The 18,141-nt window shown below is 38.7% G+C and overlaps 1 protein-coding gene across 1 annotated transcript in view; it reads right to left on the bottom strand.

Annotated features, from left to right (window-relative positions):
- LOC111145989 (zinc finger protein 713) overlaps positions 1 to 16,993 on the bottom strand; it is a 28,528-nt gene extending 11,535 nt beyond the window's left edge. Inside the window, exons 1-3 of the mRNA XM_022501344.1 lie at positions 16,907 to 16,993; positions 1,013 to 1,139; positions 583 to 675 (exon numbers count right to left, since the gene is read on the bottom strand). Coding sequence (XP_022357052.1) covers positions 583 to 675; positions 1,013 to 1,139; positions 16,907 to 16,993 — 307 coding nt within the window. The remainder of the gene's footprint in view (positions 1 to 582; positions 676 to 1,012; positions 1,140 to 16,906) is intronic.
- Positions 16,994 to 18,141: the final 1,148 nt, after the last annotated feature.

Genomic DNA, 18,141 nt, shown 5'->3' with positions numbered 1-18,141 from the left:
AAGAATCGTGTACATCGCAAGCCGGAGTGAAAGAAAATTTCTAAAAAAGTAAAGTCAACACAATCCAATGCAACAAGATTAGAGGAGACAAAAACTTTTTTTTTTAAGCCACCGGATTTGACTGAAGGAAGTTGGTAATAATCTCCAAGAAAACCACTTTAATAGTACAGATAGGACAGGAGTCATGTCACAAAGGTAATCAAGAGAATTAAAATTGAGGCTATGGGTTTTAGACAAGTTTAAAGAGTTTGATAACAAAAGGAAAAGGAATGAAGAAACAGAAAATTCTATGTGGAGATCTGCAACATCAAAGTATTCATGAACGTTAGAGTTGATACCTTCACACTAACTTTTGTGTTGTGTGAATTTTTTAATGATAAGTATGTATTATCTGTATAATTGGAAAAAAATAAGAGGGCCATTTCCAGTTTGGAACAAAGTCAAACATAAACTGAATTTTTAAAAAGGTCTCAGTATTCTGTAAACCCCAGAGGCAAAGACTTGGAGCACAGTCAGTTGAATGTTTCAGAAGTGACTGCTTCTCTTCACTGAGCAGCAAATACCCAAATGCTTGCTCCTCACCTGCGTGAGCATCCAGTGTGCTGTAGCTTTCCATCCCCCGCTGTTCCTCTTTCTCCAACTGAGAGATCACCTCTGGCTTATAAAGTTGATGCCCTATTCATGGAAAAAATGTATGTCACAGAAGTTTGTACTAGGAATAAAAATTTCTCTTAGAATTCATTTCCAACCTTTTTGGTCTTTGGAGCCTCTGGATTTAGAAAGGGGAAACTTCCGAGGCAGCAAAATAAAGCTACCCATCTCAAGCTCAATAAAGTCAAGACTTTTTACCTGAGGAGAAACAGCAAGAAACAAAGGTCAGGCCTGTCTCCGGCAATGATTAGCATTCTGTGCTGGCCTGAACTATATTCACAAAAGATTTGGAAATTTTCACTGCTTAAGGGAATAAACCCATTTAGAATGGTTTCTAGTTTTACAGGGACAACATCCTTACCCAGTGCTACCAGATTCCTGTAGTTCTCCAGCATCACATCTCGGTAAAGGATCTTCTGAGCAGGGTACAGTTGGTTCCACTCTTCTCTGGTGAAGTTCACAGCCACATCCTCGAATGTCAGTGAGCCCTGAAAATATCAAGTATATCTCTGCTTAGCCAGAAACCAGTTTTTACAGGGGCCCTTAGGGGAAGGGGAAAAGGTGTAGCAGTGGAAAAGGTTAGGATGTCTGAGCCGTTGTGGTGACAATCTTTAGGGTTCTCTGAGTAATCTAGGTCAAAATTTTTGAAACAACAATTAGTATATGTCCATTATCTTTCAAGTCAGACATAAAAACACGTACGAAATTATGCTTACTTTTAAGCTTTTTATAGTTTTTGCAAGGGAAAGACTGTCATCATCTAAACAATTTTAAAAAACCATATGGGAAATTTATGCTGTAAGATTTCAGAAATAAAAGAATACAGGATTGGTTGAATTACGGTAAGGAGGTGTCAAGTTGGTGGATTTTGTGTAACCTTAACGGATTTTTAAACTCTTGACAGAATTGGAGAGGGGATATTCCAGTGGTTAAAAAAATAAAAAAAAGCAACAAGGGCAAACAGATTGAGAGTAGAAGACTTATGATGAATGTGGGGATCAGCAAAAGAGACTTCCTCATTAGTTAGGAAATTCAAATAAAAAAGGGTTACCTCTAAATTTTCTTAATGCTTTTTAACAATCCTTTTGCTCTAAGAGACACCCACATATAAACGCCGAAACATACAACCAATATATACCACCCCCTCTTCCCTTACTACCTAATCCCTCCAAAATACCACCAATTTCATGGGCATAATAACTCAACTCTTCAGAATGAGTGTGGTGTTAGGGCACCTGGGTGGCTCAGTGGGTTAAGCCTCTGCCTTCGGCTTGGGTCATGGTCTCAGGGTCCTGGGATCGAGCCCCGCATCGGGCTCTCTGCTGAGCAGGGAGCCTGCTTCCCCTTCTCTCTCTACCTGCCTCTCTGCCTACTTGTGATCTTTCTCTGTCAAATAAATAAATAAAATCTTAAAAAAAAATGAGTGTGGTGTTACAAATAAGGGCTTTCCCCCATAAGTTAACAGTCAATATTTAAGTATAGTAATGGCATTTTACTTAAATCAATTTTCATTCTTTGATAACATATCTTTCTAAAATATATTTCAATTAAGTGACATAGGAATTTAGAAATTAATCACCAAGGCTGGAAGTAATTAAATAATTTACCCAAAGACATATGGTTAGTAAATAGCAAGAACTGGAATTCTTCAATCTTATTCTAAAGCCTATGCTCTTTCCATCATTCTGCAAAGATGTCTTTTCTGCATAAACTAATATTTTCCCTCTTGTGACTTTTATTTCTAATTTCCATTCTACTTTCCCCATGCTTCTTGAGGGTAGTACCAGGGTGAGGAAAACTAGGAATTTATAGTCTACATTCTTTAGTATCTGCATTTGTAGTTCCTTTTTGGTTGTTTGAATCAGGGCTTTTTCTCTCCTTCTATATCTTCTAATGATCTCGCACTTGGGTTACCAGTTTCTTCTCTTCTTTCCTTCTTTTAAAAAATATCCTTATTTGAATTATATTTTTAATTAGAATATTAACATATATTAATATAAAAACATACAAAAAAGTACTTCATAAAAACATTGTTTGGGCTTCTTTCCTCTCTATCCAGCTCTTATGTCTAATAAGTATTTGTAGCTTTCAGTGTATCTCCTGAGAATTCTTTACGCAAATATATGGCTTCTCATTTCCTCCCATTTTTTTTTAGCCTCAAAGACAAGGTATTGTATACATTGTTTTTTTACTTAACTATGAACATCGGATTACATGTAGAGTACATATAGCCCTTCTTTTTGCTACATCTGTATCTTTGGGGTAAATACCCAGTAGTGCAATTATAGTAGTACCATTACTTATACTATTAATTGTATTACTACTGTACTACTAACTTGTATTACTTGTACTACTAATTGTAGTAGTGCTATTTTTTAATTTCTTAAGGAATCTCCACACTGTTTTCCAAAGTGGCTGCACCAACTTGCATTCCCACCAACAGTGTAAGAGGGTCCCCCTTTCTCCACATCCTCTCCAACAGTTGTTGTTTACTGTCTTACTAATTTTGGTCATTCTCACTGGTATAAGGTGGTATCTCAATGTGGTTTTGATTTGAATCTCTATGATGGCTAATGATGATGAACATTTTTCATGGTGGATTCTTTTAGCCATTTGTATGTCTTCTTTGGAGAAGTGTCTGTTCATGTCTTCTGCCCATGTTTTGACATCCTTACTTGTTTTTTGGGTGTTGAGTTTGAGGAGTTCTTTACAGATCTTGGATATCAGCCCTTTGTCTGTCATTTGCGAATATCTTCTTCCATTCCATGGGTTGCCTCTTTGTTTTGTGGACTGTTTCCTCTGCTGTGCAGAAGCTTTTGATCTTGATGAAGTCCCCAAAGTTCATTTTCGCTTTTGTTTCCTTTGCCTTTGGAGATATGTCTTGAAAGAAGTTGCTGTGGCTGATGTCGAAGAGGTTACTGCCTATGTTCTCCTCTAGGATTTTGATAGATTCCTGCCTCACATTGAGGTCTTTCATTCATTTTGAGTCTATCTTTGTGTATGGTGTGAGAGAATGGTCAAGTTTCATTTTTCTATATATAGCTGTCCAGTTTTCTCAGCACCATTTATTGAAGAGACTGTCTTTTTTCCACTGGTTATTTTTTCCTGCTTTGTCAAAGATTACTTGCCCACAGAGTTGAGGATCCATATCTGGACTCTACTCTGTTCCATTGGTCTATGTGTCTGTTTTTGTTCCAGTACCATGCTGTCTTGGTGATCACAGCTTTGTAATATAGCTTGAAATCAGGCAACGTGATGCCCCGAGTTTTTTCTTTTTCAACAGTTCTTAGCAATTCAGGGTCTTTTCTGGTTCCATACAAATTTTAGGATCGTTTTTTCCAGCACTTCGAAGAATGCTGGTGGAATTTTGATTGGGATGGCATTGAAAGTATACATTGCTCTGGGAAGTATAGACATTTTAACAATGTTTCTTCTTCTAATCCATGAAAATGGAATGTTTTTCCATCTTTTTGTGTCAACTTCAATTTCTTTCATGAGTGTTCTATAGTTCCTCGAGTACAGATCCTTTACCTCTTTGGTTAGGTTTATTCCCAGGTATCTGATGGTTCTTGGTGCTACAGTAAATGGAATCAATTCTTTAATTTCCCTTTCTATATTTTCATTGCTAGTGTATAAGAAAGCAACTGATTTCTGTGCATTGATTTTATACCACATCTTCTTCTTTTTTTTTTTTTTAAAGATTTTATTTATTTATTTGACAGACAGAGATCACAAGCAGGCAGAGAGGCAGGCAGAGAGAGAGAGAAGGGGAAGCAGGCTCCCTGCTGCCCAGAGAGCCCGACGCGGGGCTCGATCCCAGGACCCCGGGATCATGACCTGAGTCGAAGGCAGAGGCTTTAACCCACTGAGCCACCCAGGCGCCCCTATACCACATCTTCTTAATCCACTCATCAGTAAATGGACATTGGGGATCTCTCCATAGTTTGACTATTGCTGATAATGCTGCTATAAGCATTGGGGTGCATATGTCCCTTCAAGTCTCTATTTTTGTATTCTTTGGGTACCTAGTAGTGTAACTGCTGGATTGCAGGGCAGTTCTATTTTTAACATTTTGAGGAACCTCCATAGTATTAACCAGAGTGGCTTCACCAGTTTATATTCTGACCAAGAGTGCAAAAGTGTTCCCCTTTCTCCACATCCTCACCAACACCTGTTGTTTCTTGTGCTGTTTATCTTACCCATCCTGACAGTTGTGAGGTGGTATCTCATCATGGTTTTGATTTGTATTTCCCTGATGATGAGTGATGTTGAGCATATTTCATGTGTCCATTAGCCATCAGGATGTCTTTTTTGGAAAAGTGTCTATTCATATCTTCTGTCCATTTCTTAATTGGGTTATCTGGTTTTTTTTTGGGGGGGGTGTTGAATTTGATAGGTTCTTTTTTCTTTTTTTTAAAGATTTTATTTATTTATTTGACAGACAGAGATCACAAGTAGGCAGAGAGGCAGGCAGAGAGAGAGAAGGAAGCAGGCTCCCTGCGGAGCAGAGAGCCCAATGCGGGGCTCGATCCCAGGACCCTGGGATCATAACCTGAGCTGAAGGCAGAGGCTTTAACCCACTGAGCCACCCAGGTGCCATGATAGGTTCTTTATAGATTTAGATTTTGGATATTAACCCTTTATCAGGTACATTGTTTGCAAATATCTTCTCACATTCTGTAGGCTGCCTTTTAGTTTTGTGGATTGTTTCCTTTACTGTGCAGAAGCTTTTTATCTTGATGAACTCCCAATAGTTCACTTTATTTTGCATTTCCCTTTTCTGTGGTGATGTTGAGTAAGAAGTTGCTACAGCTGAGGTCAAAGAGGTTGCTGCCTGTGTTCTTCTCTAGGATTTTGATGGTTTCCTTTATCACATTTTCATCCATTTTGAATTTATTTTAGTGTATGGTATAAGAAAGTGGTTTGGTTTCATTCTTCTGCATGTTGCTGTCCATTTTCCCAACACAATTTGTTGAAGAGATGGTCTTTTTTCCATTGGATATTCTTTTCTCTTTTGTTGAAGATTAGCTGGCCATACAGTTTTGGGTCCATTTCTGTTTCTCTGTTCTTTTCCACTAAACTATGTGTCTGTTTTTGTGCTAGTATCATACTGCCTAGATGATTACAGCTTTGTAACAGAATTTAAAATCCAGCATTGTGATGCTCAGCTTTGATTTTCTTTTTCAACATTACTTTAGCTATTCAGGGTCTTTTCTGATTCCATACAAATTTTAGGGTTGTTTGTTCTGGCTCTTTGAAAACTGTTGATAGTATTTTGATAGGGATCGCTTTGAATATATGGATTGCTTTGGGTAGCATAAACATTTTTTCCACTTTTTTATTACATTCAATTAGCTAACATATAGTACATCTTAGGTTTCTGAGATGCAGTGTTCAATGATTCATTAGTTCTGTATAATACTCAGTGCTCATCACCACATGTCCCCTCCTTAATACCTATCACTCACCCTATCTCCTTACCCCACTCACTTCTGTAACACTCAGTTTGGTTCCTGGAGTCCAGAGTCTCCATGGTTTGTCTCCCTCTTTGATTTCTTCCCATTCAGTTTTCCCTCCCTTCCCCTGTGGTCCACTGCACTATTCCTTATGTTCCACATATGAGTGAAACCATATGATAATTGTCTTTCTCTGCTTATTTCACTTCACATAATTCCTTCTGGTTCCATCCATATCAGTGGAAATCATGGGTATTCATCCTTTCTGAGGCTGAGTAATATCCCACTGTATATATAAACAACATCTTCTTGTAACCTAGACATTTTAACAGTATTTGTTCTTCCAGTCCATAGCATAGAATGTTTTTCCATTTCTCTGTGTCTTCCTCAGTTTCATGATTCATAAATGTTCCATAGTTTTCAGAGTACAGATCTTTTTACCTCTTTGGTTAGGTTTATTCCTAGGTATCTTATGGTTTTGGGTGTGATTGTAAATGGGATCAATTGCTTGATTTCTCTTTCTGCTGCTTCATTGTTGGTATATAGAAATGCAACTGACTTCTGTGTATTGATTTTATATCTTGCTAATTTACTGAATTCCTGTATCAGTTCTAGCACTTTTTTGGTGGAGTCTTTTGGGTTTTCTATATAGAGTGTCATGTTGTCTGTGAAGAGTGAAAGGTTGGTTTTTTCTTGGGTGATTTGGATGACTTTTATTTCTTTTTGTTGTCCTATTGCTGAGGTTAGGATTTCCAATACTATGTTGAATAGAGGTGAGAGTGGATATCTCTGTCGTATTTCTGACCTTAGGGGGAAAGCTCTCAGTTTTTACCCATTGAGGATGGTATTTGCTGTGGGTCTTTTGTATATAGCTTTTACGATGTTGAGGTATGTTCTTTCTATCTACTTTCTCAAGGGTTTTTATCAAGAAAGAATGCTGTATTTTGTCAAATGCTTTTTCTGCATTTACTGAGGGGAATCATATGGTTCTTATCCTTTATTAATGTGGTGTATCAATTTGACTGATTTACAGATGTTGTACCACCCCTGTAGCCCAGAGATAAATCCCATTTGGTTGTGGTGAATAATTCTTTTAATGTACTGTCGAATCCTATTGCTAGCATCTTATTGAGAACTTTTGTGTACATGTTCATCAGGGCTATTGGCCTGTAATTCTCTTTTTTAGTGAGGTCTTTGTCTAGTTTTGGAATCAAGGTAATGCTGGACTCATAGAATGAGATTGGAAGTTTTCCTTCCATTTGTATTTTGTGAAACAGCTTCAGGGAATAGATTAATTCTTCTTTAAATGTTGGGTAGAATTCCCCTGGGACGTGGTCTGGCCCTGGACACTTGTTTGTTGGGAGAGCTTTGATTACTGCTTCAATTTCTTTGCTGGTTATGGGTCTGTTCAGGTTTTCTATATCTTCCTGTTTCACTTTTGGTGTTCATATGTTTCTAGGAATGCATCCACATTTCTTTGAGATTGCCCCATTTGTTGGCATATAACTTTTCATATTATTCTCTTACAATTGTTTGTATTTCTGCTGTGTTGGTTGTGATCTCTCTTCTTTCATTCATGACTTTATTTGGGTACTTCTCTTTTCTTTTTGGTAAGTGTGGCTAGGGGTTTATCAATTTTGTTAATTCTTTCAAAGAATCAGCTCCTAGTTTCATTGATCTGTTCTATTCTTTTTTTATTTCACTATAATTTATTTCTGCTCTAATCTTAATTATTTTCCTTCTGCTGGACTTAGGCTTTATTTGCTGTATTTTCTCCAGCTTCTTTAGGTGTAAGTTTAGGTTATGTATTTGAGACTTTTTTGTTTCTTGAGAAAGACCTGGATTGCTATATACTTCCCTCTCGGGGCTGCCTTTGCTACATCCCAAAGATTTGGGACTATTGTGTCTTCATTTTCATTTGTTCCCATGTATTTTAAAAATTTATTCTTTAATTTCTTGGTTAACCCATTCATTCTTAAGTAGGATGTTCCTTGACCTCCATGTATTTGTGGTCTTTCCAAATTTTTTTTGGGGGGGTTGACTTCAAGTTTCATAGTGGTCTGAAAATATGTCTGGTATGATCTCAACCTTTTTGTATGGGTTGAGGCCTGATTTGTGACCCAGTATACCATCTATTCTGGAGAATGTTCCATATGCACTCAAAAAGAATGTGTAGGGGCGCCTGGGTGGCTCAGTGGGTTAAGCCTCTGCCTTCAGCTCAGGTTGTGATCTCAGGGTCCTGGGATCGAGCCCCGTATTGGGCTCTCTGCTCAGCAGGGAGCCTGCTTCCCCTTCTCTCTCTGCCTGCCTCTCTGCCTACTTGTGATCTCTCTTTCTCTGTCAAATAAATAAATAAATAAATAAATAAAAATCTTAAAAAAAAAGAATGTGTATTCTGCTGCTTTAGGACGAAATACTCTGAATATGTCTGTTAAGTCCATCTGGTCCAGTGTGTTTTTCAAAGCTCTTGTTTCTTTGTTGATCTTCTGCTTAGATGATCTCTCCATTGCTGTTAATGGGGTGTTAAAGTCCCCTATTATTGTATTATTATCAATGAATTTCTTTAAACTTATTTTTTAAGATTTTATTTATTTATTTGACACAGAGAGAGAGAGAGAGATCACAAGTAGGCAGAGAGGCAGGCAGAGAGGGAGGGGAAGCAGGTTCCCTGATGAGCAGGAAGCCCGATGCAGGACTCAATCCCAGGACCCTGAGATCATGACCTGAGCTGAAGGCAGAGGCTTAACCCACTGAGGCACCCAGGTGCCCCTAAGCTTGTTATTAACTGATTTATATATTTGGCTTCTTCAAAGTTGGGTGCATAAATATTTATAATGGTTTTATCTTCTTGTTGGATGTACCCCTTTGTTATGATACAGTGCCCTTCTGCATCTCTTATTACAGTCTGGTTTAAAATCTAGTTTGTCTGATATAAGGATTACTACTCCAGCTTTCTTTTGATGTCCATTAGGGTGACAGATGGTTCTCTACCCTTCCACTTTTAATCTGGAGGTGACTTTCAGTCTAAAATGAGTCTCTTGTAAGCAGCACAGTAATGGGTCTTTTTTTTTTTTAATCCTTTTTGAATCCCTATGTCTTTTGATTGGAGCATTTAGTCCATTTATATTCAGAGTAATTACTGATAGATATGAATTTAGTGCTACTGTATTACCTGTAAAAGTCACTGTTCTTGTAGATTTCTCTTTCCTTCTAGTCTTTGTTGCTTTTGGTCTCTCTCTTGTGCTCAAAGAGTCCCCTTTAGTATTTCTTGCAGAGCTGGTTTAGTGTTCTTGAACAACTTCAGTTTTTGCTTGTCTTGGAAATTTTTTATCTCTCCTTCTAGTCTGAGTAAATTAACCTTGCTGGATAAAGTATTCTTGGCTGTATATTTTTCCCATTTAGCACACTGAATATATCATGCCATTCTTTTCTGGTCTGCCAAGTTTCTGTGGTCAGATCTGCTGTTAAGTCATTTGGTTAAGGACCTTTTGTCTCCAGCTGTTTTGGAATTCTCATTATCTTTGTATTTTGCAAGTTTCACCATGATATGTCTTGGTGTGGACCCATGTTTGTTGATTTTTGAGGGGAGTTCTCTGTGCCTCCTGGACTTGAATGCCTGTTTCCTTCCCCAGATTAGGGAATTTTTCAGCTATAATTTGTTCAAATAAGCCTTCTGCCCCTCTTTCCTGCTCTTCTTCTTTTGGAACTCCTATGATACAGATATTATTGTGCTTTGTGGAATTGCTGAGTTCTCTAAGTCTATCTTAGTGATCTAACAGTTTTCTTTCCCTCTTCTTTTGAGCTTCATTATTTTCCATAATTTTATCTTCTTTATCACCTATTGGTCCTCTTCTTTCATCCTCATTGTTATTACATCCAGTCAGTTTTGCATGTCCGTTACAGCATTTTTTATTTTGGCCTATTTTCTAGGTCTTTTATCTCTTTAGCCAGGGTTTCTCTGGTATCTTCTATGCTTCTTTCAAGCCCAGCTAGTATTTTTATGACTGTTGTTCTAGATTCTTGTTCAGCTCTATTGTTTATTTCTGTTTTGAGCAAATCCCTGGCTGCGATTTCTTCTTGATCTTTCTTTGGGGAGAATTCCTCCATTTTGTAATTACGTCCAGGTTTCTGTCTTTTGTGTGTTATGAAAGCTTGTTATGTTTCCTGCTCCTGAGAGTAATACTGTATTAAGAAGGGGGTCCTACACTGTCCACAACCTGGTGCTTCTGGAAGTGTTTTTGGTGTATGCTCTGTGCATTCTGCTGTTGTGTTTTGGCTGCTCTTTCCCTCAGGTCAGTCCTCTACAGAGTTCCTCCTTGCTTGCAGTAGGGAGTGTCTGGCTCTTCAGTTGGGTGTGCTTTGATTTGTTTTTTAAGATAAGTCTGCTTCTCCCTCTCCCACTCCCCTTGCTTCTGTTCCTTCCCTCCCTGTCTCTCTCTGTCAAATAAATAAATAAAATCTTAAAAAAAAGATAAGTCTAGAAAAAAAGAGTCTGATCCGATAAAGGAGGAAAGGAAAAGGAACATAAAAGGAAACAAACAAAAAAACTGTACCAAAGATTAAGAAAGAAAGAAGGGAAAAAGAAAAGAAAAAGAAAAAAGAAGTCTGATCTAAAAAACAAGAAAAGGAAGCAAACAATAAAAAACTATAAGCCTAAATCCAAACACAAAATAAAGATTATAAAAAAAAAATAAAATTCCCCCCCCCCCAAAAAAAAGGAAAAAGAAAGCAAGCCTGGTCCCAGTTCCACCAGAACTGATGCTGATGCTTTGGAGGACTCCATCAGACCTGGTACATTCAGGAGTGCCTGTGTTGGTCTGAGGGAGAGGCCAGCTGCACTGGCTCACAGTTAGACTTGCCTTTGCAAAGATACCCCTGCCAGGAGCAGGGGACAGGCTTTGGTGTAAGGAATCTAGCCGCCATTGGAGGTGCTGTGTTTCTCTCTGAAGTCTGATGGTACTGTCGGCAGAGAGTGGGGTGGTGGAAGATGGTGCCTTCCTCTCTGTCTGGGGTGGGGGGGGAGCCTGGGGCTGCCACTGTTCAGGAGGCCCTTACGGAAAAGGCAACAATCTCCTGTGTTCTAGGCTTTGGTCAGATTGCTGCCCTTTAAATTTGTTTGCCCCCGCCTTTGGCCGCCCCGGGTTTTTTTTTTTTTTTTTTTTTTTTTTTAGGTCTGGCTGGTGGTTGGGATTCAAAACTCCAAATCTTAAAGGGCCTGGCAAGGCTCTAACCTGCTCCCCTCCCCTGGAGGAGAGGCTCTTGGTACACCTTGCACTGTTGTGTACCAGAAAGTCAGTCACATGATGCGTGCACCATGGCTGGAGTCTATTGCAATGCACAGTGAAAAGCTGTGACCAGGTCTGCCCATGCTTCTGTCTTTGCTGGTGAATGGCTGCTCTGTGGGCCCTTTGTCCTTAGAGAGGCAAAATATCCTATTCCAAATGTACTCCAGGATGGGGGGTGATCTCTTCTAGTGCAACCCAGGGGATGACCTCACTATGGTGTATTGTGCAAACCCTACATGTCCTCTCTCCTACTTTCCCTCTGTCCCTTACTTTGCTCCACAAAAAGGGTCCCCCCCCCTTTCTTCTCCACCAATTCCTGGCTCTGAATCTCACATCTCCCATGTTCACTCCCTCCAATTATCCAGATTGTTTTCTCAATCCCCAGATTGATATCCTGGTTGCTCACAATGATTTGATCTAGCTCTGTTTGAGGGCTGAGGCTAGCTCAGGGTCCCCCTACTATTCTACCATCTTAACTTCTCTCAGAGTGCATTCCTTTTTATGGCCAAATAGTATTCCATTGTGTACACACATATACACTACATCTTCTTTATCCATTCATCCACTGATGGACATTTAGGTTGATTCTACATCTTGGCTATTATAAATGATGCTGCAAAGAACACAGGGGTGCATATACCTTTTTGAATTTGTGTTTTTGTCTTCTTCATACATATACCCAGAAGTGGAATTACAGGATTGTATGGTAGTTCTATTTTTAGATTTTTGAGCCATCTTGGCACTGTTATCCACAGTAGCTACATAATTTACATTCCCACCAACAATCTCACCAACAACTCTACAGCCTTGCCAATACTTGTTAACTTTTGTCTTTTTGATAATAGTCATTCTTATAGGCGTGAGGTAATATCTCATTGTGGTTTTGGCTTGCATTTCCCTGATGATTAGTGATATTGAGCATCTTTTCATTGGCCTTCTGTATATCTTCTTTAGAAAAATGTCTATTCAGATCCTCTGCTCATTTTTTAAATCAGATTGCTTGCTTTTTTTGTTACTGACCTATATGAGTTCTTTATATGTTCTGGATATTAACCCTTTATCTGATATGTGATTGCAAATATCTTCTCCCACTCAATAGGTTCCTTTTTTATTTCGTTGATGGTTTATATCCCTGTGCAGAAAGAAGCCTTTCAGTTTGGTGGATTCCCATTTGTTTATTTTTGCTTTTGTAGCTGTTGCTTCTGGAGTCAGATCCCCAAAATATCACTAAGACTGACGCCAAGGAGCTTATCACCTTTATTTTCTTCTAGTTTTATGGTATGTGGTCTTACATCTTCCATTTTCTTCTTGAAAAAAATTTTTTTGAAAGATTTTTATTTATTTGAGAGAGAGAGAGAGAAAGAGAGAGACAGAAAGCGAGCACGAGTGGTGGTAGGAGCAGAGGGAAAGGGAGAAGCAGATTCTCCTGCTGAGCTGGGAGCCTGATGCGGTACTCAATCCCAGGGCACTGGGATCATGACCTGAGGCGAAGGCAGACATTTAACTGACTAAGCCACTCAGGTGCCCCTCTTACAAAATTTTTATGGCTTAATTTTTCACATTTAAATGTTTGCTCCATTTGAAGACCATCCTAATGTAAAGTATAAGCTATGGATTCAACTTTACCTTTTTCCAGATGGTTCCCCAGAAATGTCAACATCAATTATTGAATAAACTAAATTTCACCACTGGTTTGAGATGCAGTCTTTGTAATACACTAATTCCCATTTGTTCAACAAATCCTCAGTACTTCCTAAGTGACAATCATGGTGCTTGAGATATACAAGTGGGGAAAGAAAAAGACTAACATTCCCCACCCTTATGAAACTTATATTCTAGCAGTGGAAAGTAAACAAAAAATATGATAACTGGGTAAATTATACATTATGTTAGAAGATAAAAGAAGAGTAGAGTAAGAGGTTCTGACAATGTGAGGGGTGAGGCATTGCAATTTTACATAGGGTGGTCAGGAAAGATGTTACTAGAGAGGTGACATTTGATAAAAGACTTGCAAAGTTAGCAGTACAAGGGCCCTAAGGCAACAGTGTGTGTGGTGTGTTCAAGGAAGAAGAATGTAGCCACTGTGGTTAGAGTGGAAGGAGCAAGGGGTAGAAAAGTAAATGATTAAGTTAGAGCGGTAACAGGCCCAGATTCCGTAAGACTGTTTAGGCCATCATAAAGACTTTGATTTTTAATCTGACTGAAATGGGAGCCATGCATTTTGAGCAGAGCAGTGACATGATCTGATTCACCATTACCCTGCCACTTCCTGGGCTACATCTTTTTGAAATCACCTTTTTTTCCCCCTTTGTCTTTACCACTCTTGCTAATCTCTGCAGTTTTCAAAGCAAAGCCCTCAAATCTACCTACTTTTCTTCACCTTTTAGTTTTAAGCTGTTATTTTCTATCATATACAATATGGCAGTAGCTTCCTAAGTGGATTTCTCCTCCTTCCTTTCTTGCTGCTCACAAATTCACTTGTCATATACCACACACCTGGGTGATTTTTCTTTAAAGATTTAATTTACTTATTTGAGAGAGAGAGCAGGAGGGAGAGGGAGAGAGAATCTGAAGGAGACTCCAGGCTGAGCACAGAGCCCAATGAAGGCCTTGATCCCACGAACGCAAGATCATGACCTGAGCCAGAACCAAGAGTCGGGCACTTAATCAAGTGAGTCACATAGGCACGCCACACCTGGGTGACTTTTATTTATTTATTTTTTTACAATATTCTATTTATTTATTTGACAGAGGGAGAGATCACAAGTAGGCAGAGAGGCAGGCAGAGAGAGAGGAGGAAGCAGGCTCCCCGCTGAGCAGAGAGCCTGATGTGGGGCTTGATCCCAGGAGCCTGAGATCATGACCTGAGCCGAAGGCAGAGGCTTAACCCACTGAGCCCCCCAGGTGCCCCCCTGAGTGACTTTTAAAGTAGAATTCAGTTAATTATTATTTTACTATCCTGTTTACCTCTCTTCCAAGGCTTTCTAGTGCATTTGGAATAAAATCGAAGCTTTTCTTCAGGGCCACAAAGCCCTGTGTACGTAGGCCCTGCATTCTTCCCCAAGTTTATCTCAAGTCACTCTCTCCCTCCCTTCATTTCAACAATGGTGGCCTTTTAACTTCTTAAATATATCCATGGTTTTTACACGTTTATCATATGCCTAAAATGCTTTTTTTCCTCTTAGTTTTTATAACTTTTATATATCCTTCATATCTCACCTTAAATTTCACTTCCTTAGAGAGTACCTTCTTTGATTCCCTAATGTACATTTACAGCACCTTATTCTTATTTTGTATAATAAACATCTCAATTTGCAATTTTTACTTTATTTGCTGAGTGACTGTTTCTGTTACACTATAAGAAACTTGGATTTAGGATTATCTATTCTGCCTACTGGTGTATATCTGATGCCAAGCACAATTTCTGGCACATTGTAGCTGCTCAAAAACAAACAAACAAACAAACAAACAAACAAAACTTGTTGAATGAACCATCTTCTTTCTTAACATAATAAGGGGTTCTGGAGAATTAAAACCCCTTGGGCTAGAATGCCAAGAAGCAGATATATCACTTCAGTTCTTGATGTCTTTCTAGTTCTGTCTGTGGGGAGCCTTATAAATAAGAAAGACTATGGACTCTGAAAAACAATCTGAGGGGTTTGAAGCAGCAGGGGGTGGGAGATTGGGGGAACCAGGTGGTGGGTATTAGAGAGGGCACGGATTGCATGGAGCACTGGGTGTGGTGCAAAAACAAGGAATACTGTTATGCTGAAAACAAAACAAAACAAAAGAAAATAAAACAAAAAAAAAACCTGAGGGTTGCTGCGGGAAGGGGGCTCAGGAGAGGGGGGGTAGGGTTGTGGACACTGGGGAGGGTATGTGCTATGGTGAGTGCTGTTTAGTGTGTAAACCTGGCGATTCATAGACCTGTACCCCTGGGGATAAAAATACATTATATGTTTATAAAAAAATAAAAAATAAAAATAAGAATAAATGAGGAAAAAAAAGAGTAAACTGAATAATTCTATTCCCCGCAACCCAAGGATCCCAAAGCAGTAACTTTTCAAGTAAATGTTCAATTCTGGCTAATAGTCTTATTGTCCCTGCTCTTGTATGAGTCTCATTTCCTGTCTGCAACGGTCCTGTCTTTTTTTTTTTTTTAATATTTTACTTATTTATTTGGCAAAGAGACAGCAAGAGAGGGAGCTCAAGCAGGGGAAGTGGGAGAGGGAGAAGCAGGCTTCCCGGCTGGGCAGGAAGCCTGATGCGGGGCTCGATCCCAGGACCCTGGGATCATGACCTGAGCTGAAGGCAGATGCTTAACAACTGAGCCATCCAGGTGCCCTGGCCCTGTCTTATTTAATCTTCAAATCTAACCAATATCAGCACAAATTCAAACTCCATCTTCTTTAGGAAGTCTACCCTTATCCTTCTAGTTGCAATCAGATTTCTCCTTTCTCTGAGTACCTCTTTTATTTGTTGTATTTTCCATTCTTAGTAGCACCCAACATTATACTTTTTTGAATGTTGTGTGATTTAGGTGTGTAAATACCTCCTCTGACGAGTTTATTGGCTACCAACATAAATGTTTATTTCATATAATTTGGAACAATAGAAGTCCTCCTATCTAAAGCAACTGATATTGGTATCTGGTGTATTAAGCTAAAAAGCTGGTTAAACTTGAGATCCATAGAAGGCATCTTAAACATTTAAATTTGAAATATATAATTGTACATTTATGTGCTCATCTTTTGATGTGAAACTGAGCCTTTTCTGAGAGTGATTTTAATGATTAAGTGTCCATACCCATAATGCATCAATCAGTTTCTGTTTCAGTAAAATGCAACAAGTGACACTTCGGAAATTATATAGGTGTAGAATCCTCTAAGATTTTTATGATTTTCCCTCAGTGTGTCACAGTTTGTTTACACATAATGTGATAGTAATTTTAAAAAAAAGTGACGGACATTTATAAGGTCTTTCCAAAGCATTCAACTACTTTTCACAGAAACAACTCCTTGTCATAATTATACCTCATCAGCTTACATAATACTTAAATTATAGAACAGTAATAAGAGGCTTCAACAGGTTTTGCAAGAGGTACAACAGATTCTTGATAAACATTAGCTCCTGGCAGATGTCCTCAGGCATATTTAATAATGCCATTAGCTCCAAGCAGTCATTGTGACCTGGGCATCATTGATTGTTTACAGAGAGAATGCGTGTGTTAAGTCTGGTGAGTTGTTTAAGTGATGGGTGATTAAAAGATAGTCTATAGTTTCTTTTGCTTCTTTTATAATACCTAGCAGAGACCTGAGCTCATGATCTGCTAAAAATGCTGGGAGGATAGAAGAGCTATAAAGGGTATATAAGGTGAATGAGAACCATCCTATAGAAATTATCATCTGTCCCAAGAGTCTGAAGTGCTCTGGATTCACTTCTGAAAATTGAAAAATAAAAGTGCCCATATTCTCAGAACTATAACAGCAGTTCAGAGAGTAAAACTGAACTTACCTGAGACCTGACTATCTGTGATCCATTACTCATTTCTTTCTCCTCCATGTTCCCCCCTTGGGAAAGTATAGCATTGTGAGAGGGCATAACTGGGAAAAAGAAAAAAGGAGCATCTGGTAAATATATATTAATGCTGAAACTAACTCTTGCAATTTTTGTTTCTTGTCAGAATGGCAGACAGTTTAGAGAGAAGCCTTCTAAGACATAAGCTCAAAGTCTGGATAACTTATTGAGGAATTCAATGTAGGACTTTCTCTTATTGTGGCATATGAGAAGCTCAAGAAAGCTCAGTGGTGCTTCGCCCTGACTACACACCTGGGGGATTTTTAAAAAATGCTAGTGCTCATCCCCTATTCCCAGAGATTTGCTTTTTGTTTTTGTTTTTAAATTTAAATTCTAGTTAGTTAACATATAGAGAAATATTTGTTTCAGGAGTGGAAATAAGTGATTCATCACTTACATACAACACCCAGTGTTCATTGTAACAAGTGCCCTCCTTAATACCCATTACCTCTCTAGCCCAGAGATTTGGGTAAATCGGGTATTATCCAAATTGGTCTAGGATGGGCCTGGGAAACAGCATTTTAAATTCTAAAGTCTCTAAATGATTCTAAGTAGGAGATGAGACCAATGAGATGAGTTGATACAGAAAACATATGTTGAGGGCCTAATCTTTAATTCTTTAAGGGGATAAATTCATCCCCAAACTCAAACTCCAGAGATTTCTCCTTTACTCTTTCTAAGATGTTCTAATAATATACAAAGGAGAATTCACTCTTCTCATTTTTCAGAATGTTCACCTCTTTTTTGAGTACCTAGATTCAGTCCTCCACCAGGATTACTACACCTCTCTGCAGTTCTTAGGTTGTAATGTCATCAAAGCTTTGCTCTCTTCTAGGACAGTCAGTAGATACACTAGTACTAATAGCTTCAGGGTCCTTGTCATTCCCTGAAAGCTGATTTTCCAGAACCTTATGGAGATAATAAAGGTGCCTCATCTCTGATGAGAGCCTCAGAAGCCAATGGTTACCCACAAGATTGATTGCTGCTTCTCAGGGGCAGCCACTCTCAGAATCTTGCTTTGTTCATGCAAGAGAGATGTGGGCGCTCCTGAAGATGGCTATTACTTTTTCTTCCCCTAACGGCATCAATCCTTCATGTACAGACTTTACTATGATATTCAAATCTCTCTCACCAGGGATCTTGTAAGATACAATATCAGATTGAGAACCTGT

The sequence above is a fragment of the Enhydra lutris genome, unplaced genomic scaffold, assembly GCF_002288905.1.
Source record: "Enhydra lutris kenyoni isolate GAN:26980312 unplaced genomic scaffold, ASM228890v2 scaffoldscaffold13, whole genome shotgun sequence".
NCBI lineage: Eukaryota > Metazoa > Chordata > Mammalia > Carnivora > Mustelidae > Enhydra > Enhydra lutris.
This window is presented reverse-complemented; position numbering and strand designations above follow the sequence as displayed.